At 33.4% G+C, this 21,552-nt stretch overlaps 1 protein-coding gene across 1 annotated transcript in view; it reads right to left on the minus strand.

Annotated features, from left to right (window-relative positions):
- Nucleotides 1–21,552, minus strand: part of acss3 (acyl-CoA synthetase short chain family member 3) — a 76,795-nt gene that overhangs the window by 34,860 nt on the left and 20,383 nt on the right. The window contains exon 8 of the mRNA XM_056455576.1: nt 14,340–14,491. Within this exon, the coding sequence (XP_056311551.1) occupies nt 14,340–14,491 (152 nt within the window). The remainder of the gene's footprint in view (nt 1–14,339; nt 14,492–21,552) is intronic.

Raw genomic sequence — 21,552 nt, forward strand, 5'->3', positions numbered from 1 at the left:
TCCCCTCCAGGGTCAAACAATGCAGAAACTATTCAATTACCTGGAGTCAAGGTCACATCTGTGTGATCTGCATTACAACAAGCTGCAGTGTGTTGAGCCAAAGCACACCATACACAAACACACACCTTCTGTCCTCCTGATCTCACGCCTGTCGCTTTCAGAGGCACAATCACTGCATGTTTCTCTTTAAATGCCTGACAAAGGTCACCTGACTCAAACACTGCCATTTGATTAAATATTGGATCTATTGCTAGCAATTTTCCCTCCCTCCTCATAAACATCATGTCAAATGCACCTGCCAGATTTCATTCAGGCGTGCAACGAGTGTTTATGTAATATTTGCAGACCATTGGTTTGAAAGCAGAACATTAAACAATATTGCAGTTAAAGGAATACTCCACTTGTTTTGGAAATAGGCTAATTTTACAACACCCCTAGAGTTGAACAGTTGAGATCAAAGATTTCTGAATCCATTCAGCCGATCTTCAGATCTGGCTGGAGCACTTTTGTCTTAGCTTAGCATAAATCATTGAATCGGATTAGACCATTAGCAATCGCAGTCAAGCCTGAAATTATTTATACCCCAGGAGTAAGGGTTTTGAAAATGTTTCAATTTAAAGCTTGACTCTTCTGTAGTTACATTGTGTACTAAGATGAAAGATGAAAACTTGCTATATAGTATTCTAGGTAAATATGGCTAGGAATTACACCCTCATTCCGACATAATAATCAAAAGACTTTGCTACTGCATAGTTGTGGCAGGCACAAAGATATTACGCAATGCTGTTACCTAGAGATGGGAACTATTTTCAGGGGCTGCATAATTTCATTGTGCCTCCATTTTAGTACACAATGTATCTAAGCATATATATATATATATATATATATATATTTTTTTTTTTTTTTTTTTTTTTTTTTTTTTAATGATATGCTAATGGTCTAATCTGATTCAATGAGTTATGCTAACCTAAGATAAAAGTGCTTGGAGATCAGCTGAATGTTAAAAAAAAAAAATACAAAAAAGCTAAAAAAAAAATACAAAAAAGCGAAGTGTTACTTTATGCCTACAAAAAATAGCTGTTTCCATCCAAAAATGTGAACTAACTTTATGCGCAAAACTGGAATATCTAGCCTGATCTCACGAGAAAACATATGTATTTTATGTTTTGTCAGTTTAGTGGCTAATTCGTATGAATTCGCACGAGTTCAGTCATATGAAATTGTACGATTTTAAAAAGGAGGCGTGGCACCTAACCCCACCCCTAAACCCTAAACCCAACTGTCATTGGGGGATGAGCAAATCTTACTGAATTGTTTGAATAAGAATGTATGAATTCATACGAATTAGCCACTAAATCAAAAAGTTACGAATTGCCATGAGATTGTGTTGGAATATCACATAAAAGGCCTGCGAATAAAGCAGCGTTTCCATCCAACAAGTCAAAGCAAATAAAATCGTCACTTCCTGATTTACTAGCGGCAACTATTAACAGTAAAAACGAAATTTGCTGCAATAGGAGAAGCTGCGTGTCCAAAACAACAGTTCAGATGGTTTACAATGTGCTCAGCCTGCTGGTTTGTCCATTCACACACATTTTTACTATCACATGATCTCTTAACAAAATCACATGACCTCTATTTAATGTGCATACTGGAATTTGTTCGGTAAAAATGTTTCCATCGCAGTTTATGCGCATCGTTTCTTATCGAATAAAAAGTTTATCTCAGTTATGCGCATATGTTTGTTATGCGCATTTTCAAAATTTATGGCATCTTAGTGTTTCCATCAACCGTTTTTTATGCGCATATCCAAAATGCGCATAACAATGGGCGAATGGAAACGTAACTACTGTAATATAAGGCCTTAATTTGATCGTAAATAAAACCAAAGTTAATAAATTAGTCATAAAATTAGTCATAGTGTAGAAATTAGCTGGAGACATTGATAGTCATGGTCAAAACTTTTGGTGCCCTGATCATGTTATTTAAATACAAAGGATCTTAAAATTAAATCTTCGCTTATTTAAAACATATTTGTGTTTCTTTCTTCGGTTGAACAGAAAATAATTTTATTTTAAGAATGCTAGTTGATGGCACCCGTAAACTTCCATAGTAATTGTTTTTTTTATGATGGAAGTCAATAGATATGTCTCTTTTCAGAGGCTGCATTCTCCGAAGGATGCAAACTTCAAAGTTGAGCCCTTCGAAGTCCACACAGGCTGAACCGAGCGTTTTGAAATGAGATGATCTAGCCTACAGAGGATCTCATCACCTAGCAACTGTAACAGATGCTGTTAAAAAGTGGTACTAATAAGCGGCATATGTATTTAAATGTGATTTTAAAACTTTTATTAAGTGATCTGAAGGCAAAACAAGGTTTACAAAAGCTGGAAATATATTTCCTTTGATCCATACATAAAAATGTAAACCGTCTATAAAAATCACTCTTTAGTAAGTCATATCATACTCTTTTGTTTATTAACGTCTTCAGATATCCAAGTAAAAAAAAACGAATTCATACATTTAAACTGTAATCCAAAGTTTTCTTTTAAAAACATCCTGCCATTATCAGTGCGCAATGAATCTTGGGATGTTTGAGGCTACGAAGGATCCACCAGTTACCTTCATTACCTGGGAAACGAAGAACGCATTTGGAGGCTGCATTTGAAGGAGTCTTTGAATTTTTTTTAAATAAGTCTGACGTAGCGCCCTTCAAATGCATCCTTCAAAGCAGAGAAGCCCAAACTAGGACCCGATTTTGCCCACTATCCCATCTGAGAAGAGAGGGGGAATGATGGGAAGGTTGGAGCCAATGCTTCAACAGAGCTCGTTATTTCTAATTTGAACATAACCTTTTGTGTATTTGTTTAATTGTTGGGATACAAAAAGCAAATAAAATGAAATGTTTCAATTAAATGTTGTGCATGAATTAGACTTTAAAAAAAGTAAGGATCCTCAATAAACAAATCAAGTGTTTTTAATGTTTTCTGCATCGAACACTATTGTGTCACAAAGGGGATTGTCTGTAGTTCATTATAAAATGTAAAAAATATATAATTATTAATACGATTACAGTATTTTTTCAATTTATTTTTAAGTAATAATAAATTAGGAAATCATGGCAACTTTAAAATAGTACTTTGGTTTATTTACCTTCGGCACACCACCTTCAATCAACTTTGGTTTTTGGCCCTTCATAAGAAAAACTTTGGGCACCCCTTCATCAGAGGATGCAGCCTCTGAAATGAGACGGTTAATGAGTACCATCAACCACCAATATTCAAAATATTTTGTTTTTAACAAAAATCAACAGAAAAAAAGAAACTCATAAAGATTTCAAACCACACAAGAGGGAGGAAAAAAATGTGAATTTTCATTTCTGGGTAAACAATCCAGAGTACACCACCCACTGGCAGTTGTGCCAAAATGTTAGTTTTAGCCTCTGAATGGTTGTGCACACAACACGGATGAATTATACCGAAGACTCCAGGTGTGCTTATCTAGCGCACTGACCTTCTGCAGGTGTGGGTTAACATCAGCCTTATGATCCTGAACCTACAGAGGCAATGCAAATTCTCTGAGCTGGAAGACTCTATTGAGTGGAGTCAAGGCCTCTGGCATGCATTTAAACACACACTGAGAGCCGCAGGTTACACACGACACACACTACCGCACTAAAGAACTGACTGAGAGCTTGTGCTTTTGTCTGAAAGTCACGCATCGCACGGCTCCTTTGGGTTGAGCTCAGTTGCCCTTCATTACAATTCATCTTTGAGAATGCTTGCATGTGTAATTTAAATTAAAAAAGAAGAGTGGCTTATTTTATTCATTAAAGGTTATTTCAAAGATGCATGGCGTAATAACAACTGACTGAGCCAGAGCAAAACAAAGGCAATTTAAAAAGAAAATAATAGGCTGTGTGTTTGTTTTTCTAGTGGAAAAAATACAACCTCATTATTGCTACAATGATTAGCATAAGAAAGTGTGGAAAAAACAAGTGATTGCTATGCAGTGTAAATATTCATGAGGTGTCAAAAAATGTAAACGAGCCCCATCTAGTAAATTACCACCCTTATTATGCCATTACCGGACAGTAATGTTGTAATATATAATACGTTTTAAACTAGTTGGTCTACTGTGCTGCTTAAATGGTCTTGCATTTTACAAGTCTGAGCTTTTTTCTCTAGGTTCATTTTATTTCTTGCAAATATATGTATATGTAAATATACATATACAAAAGATGTTTAGGGGATGTTCCTCTGCAGCCAGGACATTTTAATGTGTGCAGAATATGGTTCAAATTGTGGAATGTGGTTGTCTTGTTGAAATATATCTATGGACGTCCCTGTAAAAGAAGGCAGCATATTGTGCTCCAAAATATCTATGTACTTTTCAGCATTAATGGTGCCACCACAGAAACGCAAGTCACCACTGAAACAACCCCTATACCATGACATAGCCTGGCTTTTGGACTTGTTGCTGGTAATAGTCTGGATGATCCTTTTTAGCAGAGAATGCAGAATGCAGAGAAGTTGATGGTGTGTCTGGACACTGTTAACATAGGGATTCCCTTTGGCACAGTACAGTTTTAACTGGCATTTGTGGATGTAACTACGCATTGTGGTACTTCACAAAGATTTGCAAAAGTAGTCCTGAGCCCATGTGGTGATATCGCTTATAGAAGAATGACAATTCTTGATGCAGTGCCATCTGAGGGATTGGACATCACGTTTGTTCAGCTTTGGCTTGCAACCTTGTCCTTTACGCAATGTAACTCCTCCAGATTCCTTGTATCTTTTAATTATGTAATGCATTGTTAAAAGTGAAATACCCAAATGCCTTCTTGTCTTTCTTTCAATAATTTTCTCTCAAGTATTTGTTGGCAAATTGGTAATCCTTGGTCCATCTTTGCTCTTAATAAACAAGACCTTTCTTGGATGCTGCTTTTGTACCAAGTTATAATTATAATCACCGGTTGACATCACCTGTTTTAAATCACACCATTATTTAACCAAGTTACCTGATTATAAGCCTTAAATTGCTCCTGTCCCAACTTTTTTTTTTAAATGTGTTGCATGAACCAAAATTGGAATAAGTGTTTATTTAGAAATAACAATACAAATCATGTGGAACACATTAAATAATGTTTGTTGTATTGGCTGCAATGAAATACAATTTGCGTTCTCCATACAACTTTTTATGATTTGGGTTGTATATAAGTGTTGAAAAAATGATTTCCCCCAGGTTTATTAGATGGTTGTAAAAGCTCAAAACAACTGCATTTAAGTAAGACAGCTTCTTTGTAGCTATATAAACATCTTTACTGTTGCTTTTGATCAATTGTCAAATGCCCTCGCACCACTAATTCAATTTCCTTGGGCTTAGTTGCCACAGCGGAATGAAAAGCCAAATACTCTGGTATGTGTTTTATACAGCAGATGTCCCTCTTGCGACAGAGTACACTAATGCAGAGTTTGTTGAATGACAATAATAATAATCAAAACAAAAGGAAAGTTGCAGCTGTAACTCACAATTACATTTTATGAAAAGGCCACAATATGTTTCATTTATTGCCTGGGGGTGTAATCCGTATCTCTCGATCACATCCAAAAACTTTCTGATGAGAAAGTCTATGGGTGAGTGAATCTGTGGGTGTCTTCTGATCTTTTGATCTACTTTTGCAAAATAAGCTCACATAATTTACATACGAATCTGAACAAAATTAGCATATTTCTGCTCTGATAATTGCAAAACTATGTCAAATACTGCGGGTTTTATAATCTGCACTGGAAAGGCAACATTGTGCTTTCTACATATTTAGTCTTCAAATCAAACAAAATGATGCATTCAGTAGGAATAGTTTAAAACCTGTCTGGCTAGAGCTCTCTAATAACACATCCGGTAATGTTTAAGAATGAGGTGGATAGTAAAGTGTGTTTTGTGGCTATTCTTACACATTGATTGTTTATCCAATGAAAGCAATCCACTCAAATGTGTTTTAATCACCGTCTGGAAGCCTTTCAGACATTGTTCACTGTATTTAACATTGTCCACCATTCGCTAGGTGGACAATATTTACAATTTTGAATCTCAGATGAAAACTTTTCTGTTCAGGATAGCTTTTAATGATTTGATAGTTTTATATCCTGTCTATTGCTTTTTACTGCTTGTGTTTTTATGATGTGCTTGCTATGTACACTACCTGAAAAAATCTTGTTGTCGATCCCAGTTGCGAGTGCAAAAAATAATAACTTGACTTCTAGTTGATCATTTGGAAAAGTAGATTTTTCCGATGAATCATCTGTTGAACTGCATCCCAATCATCACAAATACTGCAGAAAACCTACTGGAACCAGCATGGACCCAAGATTCCAAAGAAATCAATCAAGTTTGGTGAAGGAAAAATCATGGTTTGGGGTTATATTCAGTATGGGGGCGTACTAGAGATCTGCAGAGTGCATGGCAACATCAACAGCTTAAAAAATCAAGACATTTGTGCTGCCGATTACATTACAAACCACAGAAGAGGGCAAATTCTTCAGCTCTTCACTTCAACCTCCACATTAAAGTTCATAAAAGCAAAGACGGTCATGTTGCTCCAGGATTGGCCAGCTCAGTCACCAGACATGAACTTCATTGAGCATGTCTGGGGTAAGATAAATGAGAAGGCATTGAAGATTAATCCAAAGACTTTTGATGAACTCTAGGAGTCCTGCAAGAATGCTTTCTTTGCCATTCCAGATGACTTTATTAATAAGTTGTTTGAGTCATTGCAGAGATATACGGATGCAGTCATCCAAACTCACAGAAGTCATACACAATATTTATTCTTTTTTTACTGCACCACAACTCTATATTCTATACTGTACATTATTCCTGTTAAGTGACAAGACTTTTGTCTAAGCAAGGTCAGACCTTATCGTCCTAATTAAATAATTAAAAATCAAAGCATGATCATATTTTATTTTGGTAAAATAAGCGTAATCTAGAGGCCTTTCCTTTCATATAAGCCACTTCTGATACCAAATCATCAACTAGAAGTCCAGTTAATATTTGTTGTTTTTAAAACTTGGATAGGCAACAAGACTTTTGTCAGGTAGTGTACTGTAAGGTGTCATTGAGTGGTTTGAAAGGCACCTATAAATAAAATATATTATTATTATTAAAAAACATCTTAATGCCAAGAATAAACTAAAGAATTGTATTCTGTATTCATATCTGCCACAAACTGTTTCTGGGTGAATAAAGCTAGACATTGATCTGTCAACTGATATAAAAAAAACTGCACCTCTAAAAACCTCACATAGGCTCCCAAAAGATATGAGTATTACAAATCCATGGCTAAAGTAAATTTTTAATAATGTACCTGAGAGACTGAAACATTTTCCTTTCTTCAGATTCTCAACCTGATGCTGTTTTTCCGTACATCTTTTATTGAAAGATATAAGATGTATCACTTTATCCTCAGAAGCAATACAGGTAAGTACATTTATTTTTAATCTCAAAGTGCATTTAAAATATATGTAAAATCCTGTTTTTAAGATACTAAGGACACCAGTGTTTGAGTGTTACTTATTAAATCTAACTCGAGCTCAAATATTTGCAACTCTATTATTGTGTTTTTCATCTCAAGGATTGAAACAAAATGTACAGTAAAGTAGGCATTTACTTAGGTTTCTACAAAAGCTAATGCCTCTTAAAAAGTGCCGTTTATTGAGTGAGAATGGAAACAATCTTTTTACAAATACAGGGCAATATATTTGTGCATTTATTTTGAAAACCTTATAAACGAACACAAAAAACTTATACAAATATGAAACAGCATTTCTTGAACAGCTAAAAAATTACAGTTATATAAACAAGGATGCATATTATTTTATTCTATAATGTTTTTCACAGAATGTTAAAATGAGACCAGATGCATGTAGAATTTTCATTGGAATTTTCTGGAGCAAAAAAAAAAAAAAAACACATTTATAAATGATCCTACAGCTATGTGTACAAATCTGTAATTGCATTTCAGGTCCACTTCAAAGCAAAATTTTTATTATAACTGAAATATTTTAATTTTATTAAACAGAAGCTAAAGTTTATTTATAAAATTCTGTGCCATAAAGGTAAAGTGGAGTTTTTTATAAATTAACTTAAAGAAATTGCTTTTCATGTCCCCTGTCCCACTAATTTTTGTATAACTGAAAGACTGCAATGTTATAAACAAAAGGCTGAACTTTATTTGTAGATTTATACTTTGTAGCAAAGCCGATACAATGTAATGTGAGCTTTGCAAAGAGTCTGCTATTGACTAATGGGGCAGTTAAAACAGTACTGGATTTAGTTCATTGACATGAAAGAAACAAAGCAAGTAAGCTTGTATAAATCGAAGGGTCAAAGAGAGCCTGTATATGGTCATGTACAATTCAGATGAATACAGGTTTTTTTTTCTCTATAATAAAATTTGACTAAAGTTGTAATTGACACTAATAACACTACTGTAACCAGGTGGAGCATGCAACAGTTCTGGAAGCTTTTTTGGTGTCTATTGTGATGTTTAAATGTCTTATATTTCAACAGAACAATTAACAAACTTGTTTAACCATAAAAATACAAACAACAAATGAAAGTTGCGAAATGTAATGTACAAAAATGTGTATTGAACACTGTTATTATTTATTTTCAAATTATGTATTATTATTATATATATATTATTATATATATATATATATATATATATATATATATATATATATATATATATATATATATATATATATATATATATATATATATATATATATATATATATATATATATATATATATTAGGGCGTTAACGCACGCGATTAACTTGAAATATTTAACGCGTTAAAAAATTAACGCAACTGACGCAGTTGCAGTTTTTTTTATTTCCTGTTGTGGCCGACGTGTGTTTAATGTGCAAACACATATGAATAAGATCAAGGAAGCGCTTTTAGATGGAAAGTTTCAGTATAAAACAATTAATCTCATTCAGCAACATATTGTTCATGCCCCAGCGAACAGACAGAAAAACCTCCACATTTCGTGACTCGGGTGCTCCTTTAAGGTAATAAGGTATTCAAAAATCACTGCTTACAAGGTGGACTCTTAATCACTTATATCTTTATCATAAAAGCAGAGTTTTGGTGTCCATGTAAAAGTACTAAGTGAAAGTGCCAGATGATGTTGCAAGCTGTCAAAGACAGCCCATTTCTCTTCCTTTAAGTTGATTCCATGCACCCTCATATGTTTCATTAAGTTTGACATGTTTCCCCCCAACACGCGACTTTTGTAAAGCGTCTGCTTCACATTGTTGTGTCAGAATTCTTGCTTGTAAAATACAGCCATACTTTAGAACGCTTAGTTTAAGCAAATGATGAACGTGATCGTGCGTGTTGATGAATCTGAAGGGATCCCTCGCTCACCGGGTGCACTGTACTGCACACGTTGTGTGTGTGTGTGTGTGTGTGTGTGTGTGTGTGTGTGTGTGTGTGTGTGTGTGTGTGTGTGTGTGTGTGTGTGTGTGTGTGTGTGTGTGTGTGCGTGTGTGTGTGTGTGTGTGTGTGTGTTTCCTAGCAACAAGGGCAAACGCCTGACATCGTTGACTGTCCAAAGTCTCTTTAAGGCATTCTATATGTATTCTATAGTCTTTGCTGTGTCCGTATACCTCAAAGCTGTTTAGAATTAAATGTTTAGAGATGGTGTGACCAAAGTCTCTGTAAGAAGTCTATAGTCTTGGTTACCTGCCTTTGATGTACCCCTTGGCCACATTGTCCCCTGATAATGTCAATAGACTGGACTGTCTTGGCTAAATTATAAGGAGCTAAGCTAAATTGTTTCTACTTTATAATTAATGTTCTGAACTCGCAATACAACTTTATAATTGTTTGTATTCAATACGCTATTATTATAATAATTTTTCATATCTGCGGTGCCTGTATTTTCTATTTTTTTTGTAGTCCATTTAGAATCCAACATGGAAATTATTTTTGTTTGTTATTGGCATTGATTGTTTTGAAATTCAAATGGCACTTACATGCCTGTGTTTTTATTTCTGTAATAAATATGGCGTTTCGTGATTAATCATGATTAACTACAAAAAAAAATGTGATTAATTAGTAATTTTTTTAATCATTTAACAGCCCTAATATATATATATATATATATATATATATATATATATATATATATATATATATATATAGAGAGAGAGAGAGAGAGAGAGAGAGAGAGAGAGAGAGAGAGAGAGAGAGAGAGAGAGAGAGAGAGAGAGAGAGAGAGAGAGAGAGAGATAGATAGATAGATAGATAGATAGATAGATAGATAGATAGATAGATAGATAGATAGATAGATAGATAGATAGATAGATAGATAGATAGATAGATAGATAGATAGATAGATAGATAGATAGATAGATAGATAGATAGATATAAATATATATATAAATAACTAACCTCATGGTTAAAATTAGTCAGAATTATTAGCCCGCTGTTGAATTTTTTTCTTTTTTTTAATACATTTCCCAAATGATGTTTAACAAAGCAAGGACATTTTTACAGTATGTCTGATAATATTTTTCTTCTGGAGAAAGGCTTATTTGTTTTATATTATTAAGCAATATTAAGCAATATTTTTTTAGATTGTCCACAGAACAAACCATCATTATAAAACAATTTGTCTAACTGCCCTAACCTGCCTAATTAACCAAATTAACCCTTTAAATTGCCCTTTAAGCTGTATAAAAGTGTCTTGAAAAACATCTAGTAAAATATTATTTACTGTCATCATGGCAAAGATAAAATAAATCAGTTATTAGAAATTAGTTATTAAAACTATTATGTTTAGAAATGTGTTGAAAAAATATTTTTTCCATTAAACAGAAATTGGGGGAAAAATATAAATAATTCTGACTTCAACTGTATATACACCTCACCTACATAGGAATTGAATTTCTATCTGTGGAAATCACTGTTTTATTATTCCACAATGTGAGCTCTCTTTACATCTCTTAACTGTATGTTTATGTAAATGATTAATGTCTAAGTCACTGAGCCTTTAAATGGCCGCTGAGCTGTTATTACAGCCAGAATACCATTTGAGGGGAAAAAAAAACTGCAGCTCCATAATGTAGTGGTGCTTTAGTTTAACTCAAAGCCATAACCAATGTACAGCAGCTCTATACCGCTTTATTGAAACACATCCATTACCATCACCATGGGAACTGCACTTTTCTTTCTCCTTAGTGCACAGCAAACAGCAACATGGTGTTTGCAGAAACATAACCCACACCAGAATCAACACTGTAATGACATTTCTATTAAACTGAGCCTGTTTAGTAAGGCATTTAACACTTGTAAACGTTGAAAAATGTCATAACACTAATTAAATGTGAAAAAAAGTTACTTGTATTTGATGAAAAAGGTGTACTTAGAGCTGCTATTTTTCCCTCTTAAACACTGTGGCTAAGCAAGGAAATGACTCAACAAAAGTACTTGACCAATCTCTGAACCCTTTTTACTATTTAATAAGCCCAAAAGGCAAAAGACAGGGTTGTGAAAGCTAAGATAAATGTGTTATGAATAACTATGACTACATTTCCATATCAAACACCGTAACTTACTGACATCACCATTAACACTGCTGTCCATTTGTTGAAAAAGTCCTGACTTTTGAGATCTCAATTTAACAGCTTATACAGAAGACTGGCTTTTGGGGTGGGAATACGTAAACTGATTAAAAACCTAATTCACCTCTTCACTGCTGAACAAATATGTGCCATTTAAAAATAAAATAAAATAAATACATATAAAAAAAATATATATATATATATATATATATATATATATATATATATTTCTAAATTATAAAAAAGGCACCGTGGTCACAGCAAGAAGATCGCTGGTTCGAGCCTCAGCTTGGTCAGTTGGCATTTCTGTGTGGAGTTTGCATGTTCTCCCTGTGTTCACATGGGTTTTCTCCGGGTGCTCCAGTTTCCCCCACAGACCAAAGACATGCACTATAGGTGAATCGAATAAGCTAAATTGGCCGTAGAGCATGCGTGTGAATGAGAGTTTATGGGTGTTTCCTAGTGAAGGGTTGCAGCTGGAAGGGCATTCGCTGTGTAAAACATATGCTGGATAAGTTGGCGGTTCATTCTGCTGTGGTGACACCTGATTAATAAAGAGACTAAGCCGAAAAGAATGAATGAAAATGAAATAAAATAAACACCAAGGTACACTCTGTAGTGTACCCAAACTGGATTTGGACAGTTACAAGATTAGTTCCTTCCTGATTATTTTTTAGGTGACCCATAATGTATAAAGTTTGACAAACTTTCTTCAGCTGAAGAACAATTAGGGCTTTGGATAAATACATTAAAGATTTTTTCTATTTAATAAAGTGAATGCTCAACATAGACAATTGTTGATGATCCTACGAAAATTCATATCTAGGTAGATTTAAAAACAATGCTGTTAAACGATTAGGCAAGACTAATAGCATACAGATTTAAGCTTGTGTTTACATAATTTTGTATATACTGTATAAACTTATTATATATAAATAAACACATACATGTATATACAGTTGAAGTCAGAATTATGAGCCCCCCTGTTTATTTTTTTCCCCAATTTCTGTTTAACAGAGAGAAGACTTTTTCAACATATTTCTAAACATAATGGACTCTTTTTTAATGATCTAGGCACAAAGTCTAAAGAGCAGGGCGCAAAAGCATTAAGGATGTGTCCGAATCCACTTTTGCTATTTTAAGGATGGAAAAATATGCGCTGCGCCGCGCCGCATGGTCTAACAGGGTTGAGCTTATTCTGTGTTTATTTGCCATGATGACAGTAAATAATATTTTACTACATATTTTTCAACACTTTTATGCAGCTTAAAATGTCATTTAAAGGTCTAACTAGGTTAATTAGGTTAATTAGACAGGTTAGGGTAATTAGGCAAGTTATTGTATAACAATGGTTTGCTTTGTAGACTACAGAAAACAAATATTGCTTAAAGGGGCTAAAAATTTTGACCTTAAAGGGTTTTTTAAACGATTAAAAGCTGATTTTATTGTTGCCGAAATAAAACAAATAAGACTTTCTCCAGAAGAAAAAATATTATCAGACATACTATGAAAATTTCCTTGCTCTGTTAAACATAATTTGGGAATTATTTAATTAAAAAAAATTTATTCAAAGTGGGGCTAATATTTCTGACTTCAACTGTATGTACAAACAAAGAAAACGTTTATTTTTATATATATATATATATATATATATATATATATATATATATATATATATATATATATATATATATATATATATATATATAAATAAACGTTTTCTTTGTATATATATATATATATATATATATATATATATATATATATATATATATATATATATATATATATATAAATAAACGTTTTCTTTGTATATATATATATATATATATATATATATATATATATATATATATATATATATATATATATATATATAAAAATTTAGATTTTACACACATTTACTTCTGCAGCTGGCTAAATATGGACTTATAATATAATTTTATATACTGTAAATATAAAATTTAACCATTTTGTATCTGTATGCTCTGAATATTTTCTGTACATATTATCAGTGATTGAATGAATGAATGAATTAATTAATTAATAAATGAATGAATGAATTAATGAACGAATGAAGAAATAAATGAAAATCAATTTTTGAATTATAAATGGCAAGTGTCAAATCAACTTGCATTATTTACAAGAATAAAGCATAGGTGCATTTTTCAAACCATACATTTAACAATAGCCAGGTTGGACAGCTTTCAAAATATGAAGTAGCACACATGACCATGATCAGTTAAAAATGTTCCTTAAAATACACCTAGTCATGTCATTTTCTGTTCAAAATAAAGATTGATGAATGAAAATATAAATTGTTGTATGAATACAAAAATGACTGGATGCTATAAGTAAAAAAAAGAGCCAATATAGTAAATAAAAATAAAACTGAAATAGTCCCACATTTTTGCCATTTAAAACTGAACAATGTTGCTCAGAAAAGCAGCACAAGCTCTGAAGTAGCAGCTTTATTTTCCACTTGGGTTGATATATTTGCATCTTAAGTGTTCAAAAGCTTTTTGGGATTATTTGTACAAACGCCATACAATTTTAGTGGAGGCTTTTTCACCAGTGTAGTCAACAATAAGTGGAAAATAAAACACCTTTTTTGGTGTATTTGTGCGAGATGCTTGACTGCACATGTTCTATGTTCTGGGCCATTAAGTGAAGAGTTGCAGATGAAGATTTGAGTTTACCTGTTCAGTGGGTACAGTTTCCCGTGTTCTGCCTGAGGGTCTTGTTGGCGAATGGCTCTGATAGCAGTTGGAGCAGTAAACATGCAAGCTGTGCCATGCTCAGACATCACACGGAAAAAGGCCCCGGGGTCTGGAGTCCCTACAGGTTTACCCTGCGGAAACAACGACTGCTTACAACATCTGAATACGGAAATAAAAGACAAATATCCTAAAGAGGTCCTATGATGCTCTTTTAAAAATGTTTATTTGGTGTACTAGAATATGTTAGCATGTTTTAATGTTTAAGGTGCATTATTTTTTAATTCAGTACATTGTGAAAGTTTCAGTTTTATGAAGCTCCTCCTTTCGAAAAAGCCCAGAGTGCTCTGATTGGTCAGCTGACAGTGTGTTATGACTGGCCAAACACCTCAAGTGTGTATCACAAATTATAAACCCCCTAAAAATTTTAAGTTCCAGCTTCCAATGACTTGGAGTAACTGTAAACACAATGGGCCCTATCATACATGGTGCAATAATGCGCAAGACGTGTATGGAGCGAGTTGTTGCTATTTTCAGACCAGCGCAACAGTAATTTTCACGTTTTGCACCATTTTGTTTAAATACCAAATCCATTTGCACCACTTTTTATTGACTCATGGTGCGCCAGTCTAGAAAGGAGGTGTGTTAAGATGCATTGTTGGCACTTTGCTATTTTGAGGAACTGAAATAGACAGCGCCATTGGCCAACTAAAACAGGTCTAAAGTCCAGCGCAGAGCGTGTTATTTAATTATTTATGCTGGTCCAAACGCTTACACAATGCTTAATACACACAGGATGTACAGCAATACACAAATATCTTTACACATGAAAAAAATTAAAGGATTAAAAAGTTACAAAAAATATTTTTTTCTACATAAATATAAAAGCCTCCATGCCTCATCTCAGGAGGCTTTTTTCAGTTTATTCATGACAATTTGCATTTGTATAACATTATTATTATTAGCAGTAATATTTATTATATGCACATTTATATTTGTTTAAATAAAAACAAGCTTAGATTTGTCCACCTGTCGAGGTTTGGAGAGATATGCATATATTTGGATATAACTCTGTTTTTTGACCACACTTTGTTATTATTGTTCATTTATTTATTGTTTGTTATTTGTTTGGAAATTAGAACTGACTTTAGAAACAGTTTTGAAAAATTTTTTGCGCTTAAAAAACATGAAGACTAATGGATGTCTTCAGTGGAGTGAGTTTCCACCGCTTCCTTACTCCACAAAAGTAAAGGAGTAGAGTAAAAGTAAAGTAAAGAGAAAGTAAAGAGGCCAAATGCAGGAGGCACATTCTTTATCCTTGCGCAGATGATCTTTAACTGTTTTCTTGCTTGTGAAGCATTCAGCTTTTCCATTTACAAAGTCCGCCAAGTAAATAGCAAATGCACCTGGGCGCGATACAACTGACTCTTAAAATGGAATGGGAGATGAGTCTCTGATGGGATAATGCACGTTATGCTTATAACACCCATAACTCAATAAGAGAATAAGCACAACCCTGTTAGACCATGCGTCAGGGTGCAAACTGTATTTTTCCGTCCTTAAAATAGCAAAACTGGATTTAGACACCTTTAATGCTTTTGCGCAATGTGTTTTAGACTTTGTGCTTAAATCAGTAAAATAGAGTGCAAAGAGTTAATAATGTAGTTGGTTTAACTATTATCAGATCAGTGGGAAATCAAATTTGCAAGGTTGACTTGAGCAAAATGTTTTACAGTAGTATGTTTGTTTTTGTATGTATCTTATTTTAAGTTGTCCTTTATAAATGGTTCTTAACACAAGCACACTTTTGGGTTTTACTGCTCATGAACAGTGCTTTAAATAAATCCTTACTACCGTTTCCTTACATTTGTTTCTTTTTTGAAAATCCTAACAAAAGCTTTTGCATCCAAGCATGCGCTGGTTTCACATCCTCTCCTAAATTTTGAAGTGATCAAGAGCTTACAAAAACTGCAATTCCTTCTTGTTAAATTTTATTGAGGCCAAAATGTATTAAACACATATGAAGGACTTAAAACAAGAGCTTATTGTCATTTACTCATAACAATTTGCACATGTATAATGTTATTATTATTAGTAGTAGTATTTACAATAGGCATATTTATATTTGTTCTAATAAAAACAAGTTTTTTTGTAAAAGATCAAGAGCTGACTAAAAGTGCAATTCCTTGTTGTCAAATTTTTATTAAAGCCAAAATGTATTGAAGACATATGAAGGGCTTAAAACGTTGTTATTCGCCCTTCCATGATTTTAAATTTGATGAGTCTTCAAATCATAAATTCTTAGCATTAACGCTGTATGCACTGCAAAATAAAATTATCTTCAGTAATTTGTTCAAATATAAATCAATATCCATAGAATTAAGCTAAATTATGATGAAAAATAAAAAGTAAGACTTCTGAGAATTAAGCGAGTTTAAAATTAAATGAATTTGTGCTTAAAACAGGAACAAATATTTGTTAGCAGGGTCAATAAATATATTACTTTCAAGTTAAACTGTAGAATTTTGTGTGGAATCCATTGGCAGACATTTCTTCTGGTTTTAATTATAAAATCACTTAATGTTGATTACATTTTGATTAGTTATACAAAAACAACAAGACTTCTCAAGTCATTTCAGCAAATGTATCTTGACTATAGAATCTTTAGACATTTGCACTGAAAATGAGACAAGAATACAAATAAAAAGCGGTCACACTTTTCAATAAGGTTCATTAGTTAATGTTAATTAATGCTTTTACTAACATGAACAAACAATGAACAATACATTTACATTTACAGTAATTGTTCATGTTAGTTAACGTTGAAAATACAGTTGTTCATTGTTAGCTCATGTTAACTCACAGTGCATTAACTAATGTTAACAAGCATGGACTTGGATGTTAATAATGCATTAGTAAATGTTCAATTATGATTAATAAATGCCGTACAAGTGTTGTTCATGATTAGTTCATGTTAGTAAAGGCATTAACTAAGGAACCTTATTGTAAAGTGTCACCTAAAAAGCATTACTTCAGTATGTTCAAAAAGTACAGTAATAGAAGTATCAATATTCTAGTGTCTGGGAGCACATTTATTCAAACCTTAAGCTATTAAACAACTCACTGTGTACTCCTTACACATTTACATTTAGAGAGAATATTGACATTTTGTGTTCCCTTCAAATTATTCATTACATTTCCTTTACTTGGTTTTAAAGTTTACATTCATAAAGCCTGCAGAAACCCTGTAATATGCTGCATGTCATTCATTGACAACCCCATAAACATTCACGCAAGTCACTGAAAAATTTCTAGAATGTTCATTTAAATACATGCCAATTTCACAGATTATAACCATAAAATATGCTAATACGCATGTAAAGATTTACTACTTGGAATACATGGTGATGAAGCTGTTGTAAAACATTGACATAAACAACTTAAAGTAGCAATCATCACATTTACAGCCAGCCAAACGTGGAAACCCTGTTCACAGTAGAGCTTTCCAGAAGCAAATACAACATGAGAAGCCATTTATGTCCAATTTCCAACTATAAAATGGGTATTCACAATAATTATGCTGTAAAGCTAGCAATACACCATGACTATACACTACAATTCACTGAAGTGTCACCATCTTTGTATGCATTTGCCTTTGAGCACCATGCTAACATTACAACCTGTGATGTAGATGTCTGCATAAGCAATATCTAAAATGCTCAGGTAGCAGAAAAAAGAAAACTTTTGTTGGAGACTAGTTTTGCACAGGGAGTTTTTAAACATATAAAACAGATCCAGGAGCTGCTAAAGTTCTATTGTTTTGGAGTAAAATAATTTTTCAAACATTTTGGGAGTTCACTCAAGAGTCTCGGTGTCAGTCTGGATCAGCATGGGCATTTGCAGCGGTTGGGGAGTGAATATTAAATCAAGGATGTTTTTGAAATGGAGAGTGGCTTGGAAAGGTGCCCGGGTGGCAGATGGGCAAAACGTATGGCAAAGAAACAGAATAATAGTTGCAGAGAGATTGCACACACAAGAAGCCTTGCACAACGCTGAGCTGTTCAAATATTCATGTCTCTGCCACGCTGCTCACAGGGAAAGCTCTCAGAACTAAACAATGACTTCATTTTAGTGAGGACAAATCAAACAGATCGCATATGAATCTCTCATCTTTTTTCTTGAATAGCATTTGTATTTCAATTAAAACAAATGGCCAGTACATTTCAAATGTCATGCAGCAGGCTTATATTCTTATTTCTTAGACAAGCTAAGCACAAAGAAAACTAACAATTATTGTGACCTCTGGGTGTTGTTATAGAAACAAAAATGGTTGGCTGATTCTGAAGAAAGAAAGGCAAAATAAATAATGGCTGCCAAAGAATAACTGTTCAGCTGAGCAAGAAAGTAGGTTTGTATTTGATTTATTAAAATGTAAAAACAAGAGCCTGCATCTGTCGCACTTCTGCATCAATCAGTAATTGGCAGGTTTGTTTTGTTTTCCCCATTGAATCACTTCTTGGCATTAAACATAAAGATCCATTATTAAACAGATTTCAAAGTGAGTGATGTTGCCCAGCAAATAAAACGGTTTATTAAAATAGTTTAAGTTTTCTTTCTACAATTGGTTTTACAGAAACAACGGGATTTTTTTGTTTGTTTGTTGTAATTAGTTTTGGCAAGTAACACTGTGTCCTAACTCCACGCGATGCGGAAAGATTTCAACAACAAGCAATTCAGCTGTCTGAACCAAATGCGATACAGAAACCTTTAAATACCAGCCATTTATTTAAATACCAGCCACTGCACTCCAGACTAAATGGTAAGGGTTATAATCTAATTAATCATGAATCCTCTTTAAAAGTATTAATGTACATAAGCTACTGAGGGACTGTTGCGTCACAATTCTGACTTTCATTTTTAAAATATTAACTAGTTTTTATTATTTTCAAGATCTGAGATAAGCTATCCGCTGCTGCTTTCAGTATGGCAATAAATGTCATGTAAAATGGTGTTCAAACTCACATTGATAGCACTCATTGGTGGAGTGTAAACAATGAGATAAACAGGGCTTTTTGTCGTAGGAATGCGGCATATGATTAATATTTCATCGAAAACAGATGTCATGCATTACTGGACCTCAAATGGCTCGAAAGTATCTTTAATATTTTTTTCCGAATTTTCCTTTGTTTTGGATGAAAAACTGGGATGCATTTTGAAGACTGAACCCTTACACTTTTTTGTATGCTAATGTTTCTTAGAATTGTTCCCACAAGGACTATACAGGCAATGAAACGTAAGCATTACCATGCATTTTGTGCATGTTTACATATCCATTACTTCAGGATTTGATTTAACCCTCTCCTCTCTGGTGCACAGATTGAAAAAAACAAGTTCACAACATGAAACTAGAGTGTCATCGCTTTCAAATGATGGTTTGTTTTTGATATATGGTTGAATATTTTTAATAAATAATGGTAATAAATTTTACAGACACGCCCAGTCATGCCCAGACAGCCCATGGGCAAGCCAAAGTGTTAAAGTGTCCATTGGAGTGCTCTAAAATGTGCATTTTTATTTGATGTTTCAAGTAATCTCAATCGAAACATGAAGAGAAGGCAGGACATTGTGTAGCTCCACCCCTTTTTATAAAGCAGCGAATAGCATTTTGCTTTATCGTTGCTCTGCCAGTGAGACTGATTGAGCTCAAGTGCATTAAATGAAAAGCGTCTTGAAGGGGGCGGGGCATGTCAGATATTAGAGAGCATTTGATTTGTCACAATTTGATGAGAAACTGAAGAATGAAGCGACATGAATAAAACCGTTGATCCTATTAGTGACAAACTGCAAGCTTTACATGTTTATATCAGATTTAGATGTTCTAAATGGGAATTTTGTCTCCGTTGTGGAGCACACACTAGCTTAGAGATATCCCAAAAACTAATAATATCCAAAAAATTTAAAATACTAACTTTAACACTGAATAAAGCCCATAATCTGTACCTGAGGTGATCATTGTCATTGTTGTTTATGCTGTTGTTTTGCTTAGACATCACAGAAATAAAAACCGAGCAATGGTTAGGACAAAAACTCCTTTTAACATGGACAAGATAGCTTTTATTTGAGGCTACATTTGAGACTGTTTGCATAAAAAAAATGAAAACCACTACTGAACTAATCAATCAAGGTTTGTCATGTTGCATAGGTTAAATGAAAAAGCTTGAATCAACCATCGGTGTACATAATCACGAAAGACATTAATTAAAACAGACTGCAGGTTTTTTGGTATGGATATTGACTTTGTATGAGAGATCTGCTGAAGTCAAACTTCTATTAAAGCAGAGTAATAAATTCTGTGAGCATCTCCCAGTTTCTCATGTGGAGCGAGACAACACATCTAATCAGCAGAAGAGACGCCGCTGCTGAATTCACCTTGACGGAAAAACCCAACATAGTCTGATCACCTCCCGCCAAGTGCAAATGATTTTAGTATTCATGCTGTGATGTTAGCTCAGACTCAAAGAAGAGAACTAGTTTAAAACTATGAAAGCTGCTCTATTACCAATACAAAAGCCTGGGACATGCAAGTGCCAGAGCCAGTTAATTAGGGTGTTTGCTTTACTTATTTCTATCTTGCATTCAGTTCCTATGAGAAGAACTGTTAAATAGAGTTGGGTATGTGTTTTTTTTGGGTACCAGTGGCAAATCGATATTTAAAAAAAAAAAAGAAGAAGAAGCAATGATGCCTAAAACGATACTTAAAAAATGAACCACAAAAAAACATTCGATAACATTAAAGAACATTAAGGGCATGGGAATCTTTAAACTTAACAGGATATTAAATGTTTTAGCTATATATATATATATATATATATATATATATATATATATATATATATATATATATATATATATATATATATATATACACACACACACATACATATAAATAACATACACATAAGCACAATACATGTTAATTCTGTAAGTTAGCAGTAAATAACACTACTAACAGTAACAGTTTCAGTAATTTCCAGAAGTTGTGATAACTGCAAAGTAGTCTATATTTTGGATTTGGCAAAAAGCTTATAATCAATAAAAATGTTTTTGTTGAGTAGCTAAAATCCTTTATTTCCTGAACACATTCAATAAGCACTTCTGTGGTTATTGTGGTTTTCATCAGTGTTGCTTTTGCTCA

Source organism: Danio aesculapii, chromosome 4 (assembly GCF_903798145.1).
Source record: "Danio aesculapii chromosome 4, fDanAes4.1, whole genome shotgun sequence".
Classification (NCBI taxonomy): domain Eukaryota; kingdom Metazoa; phylum Chordata; class Actinopteri; order Cypriniformes; family Danionidae; genus Danio; species Danio aesculapii.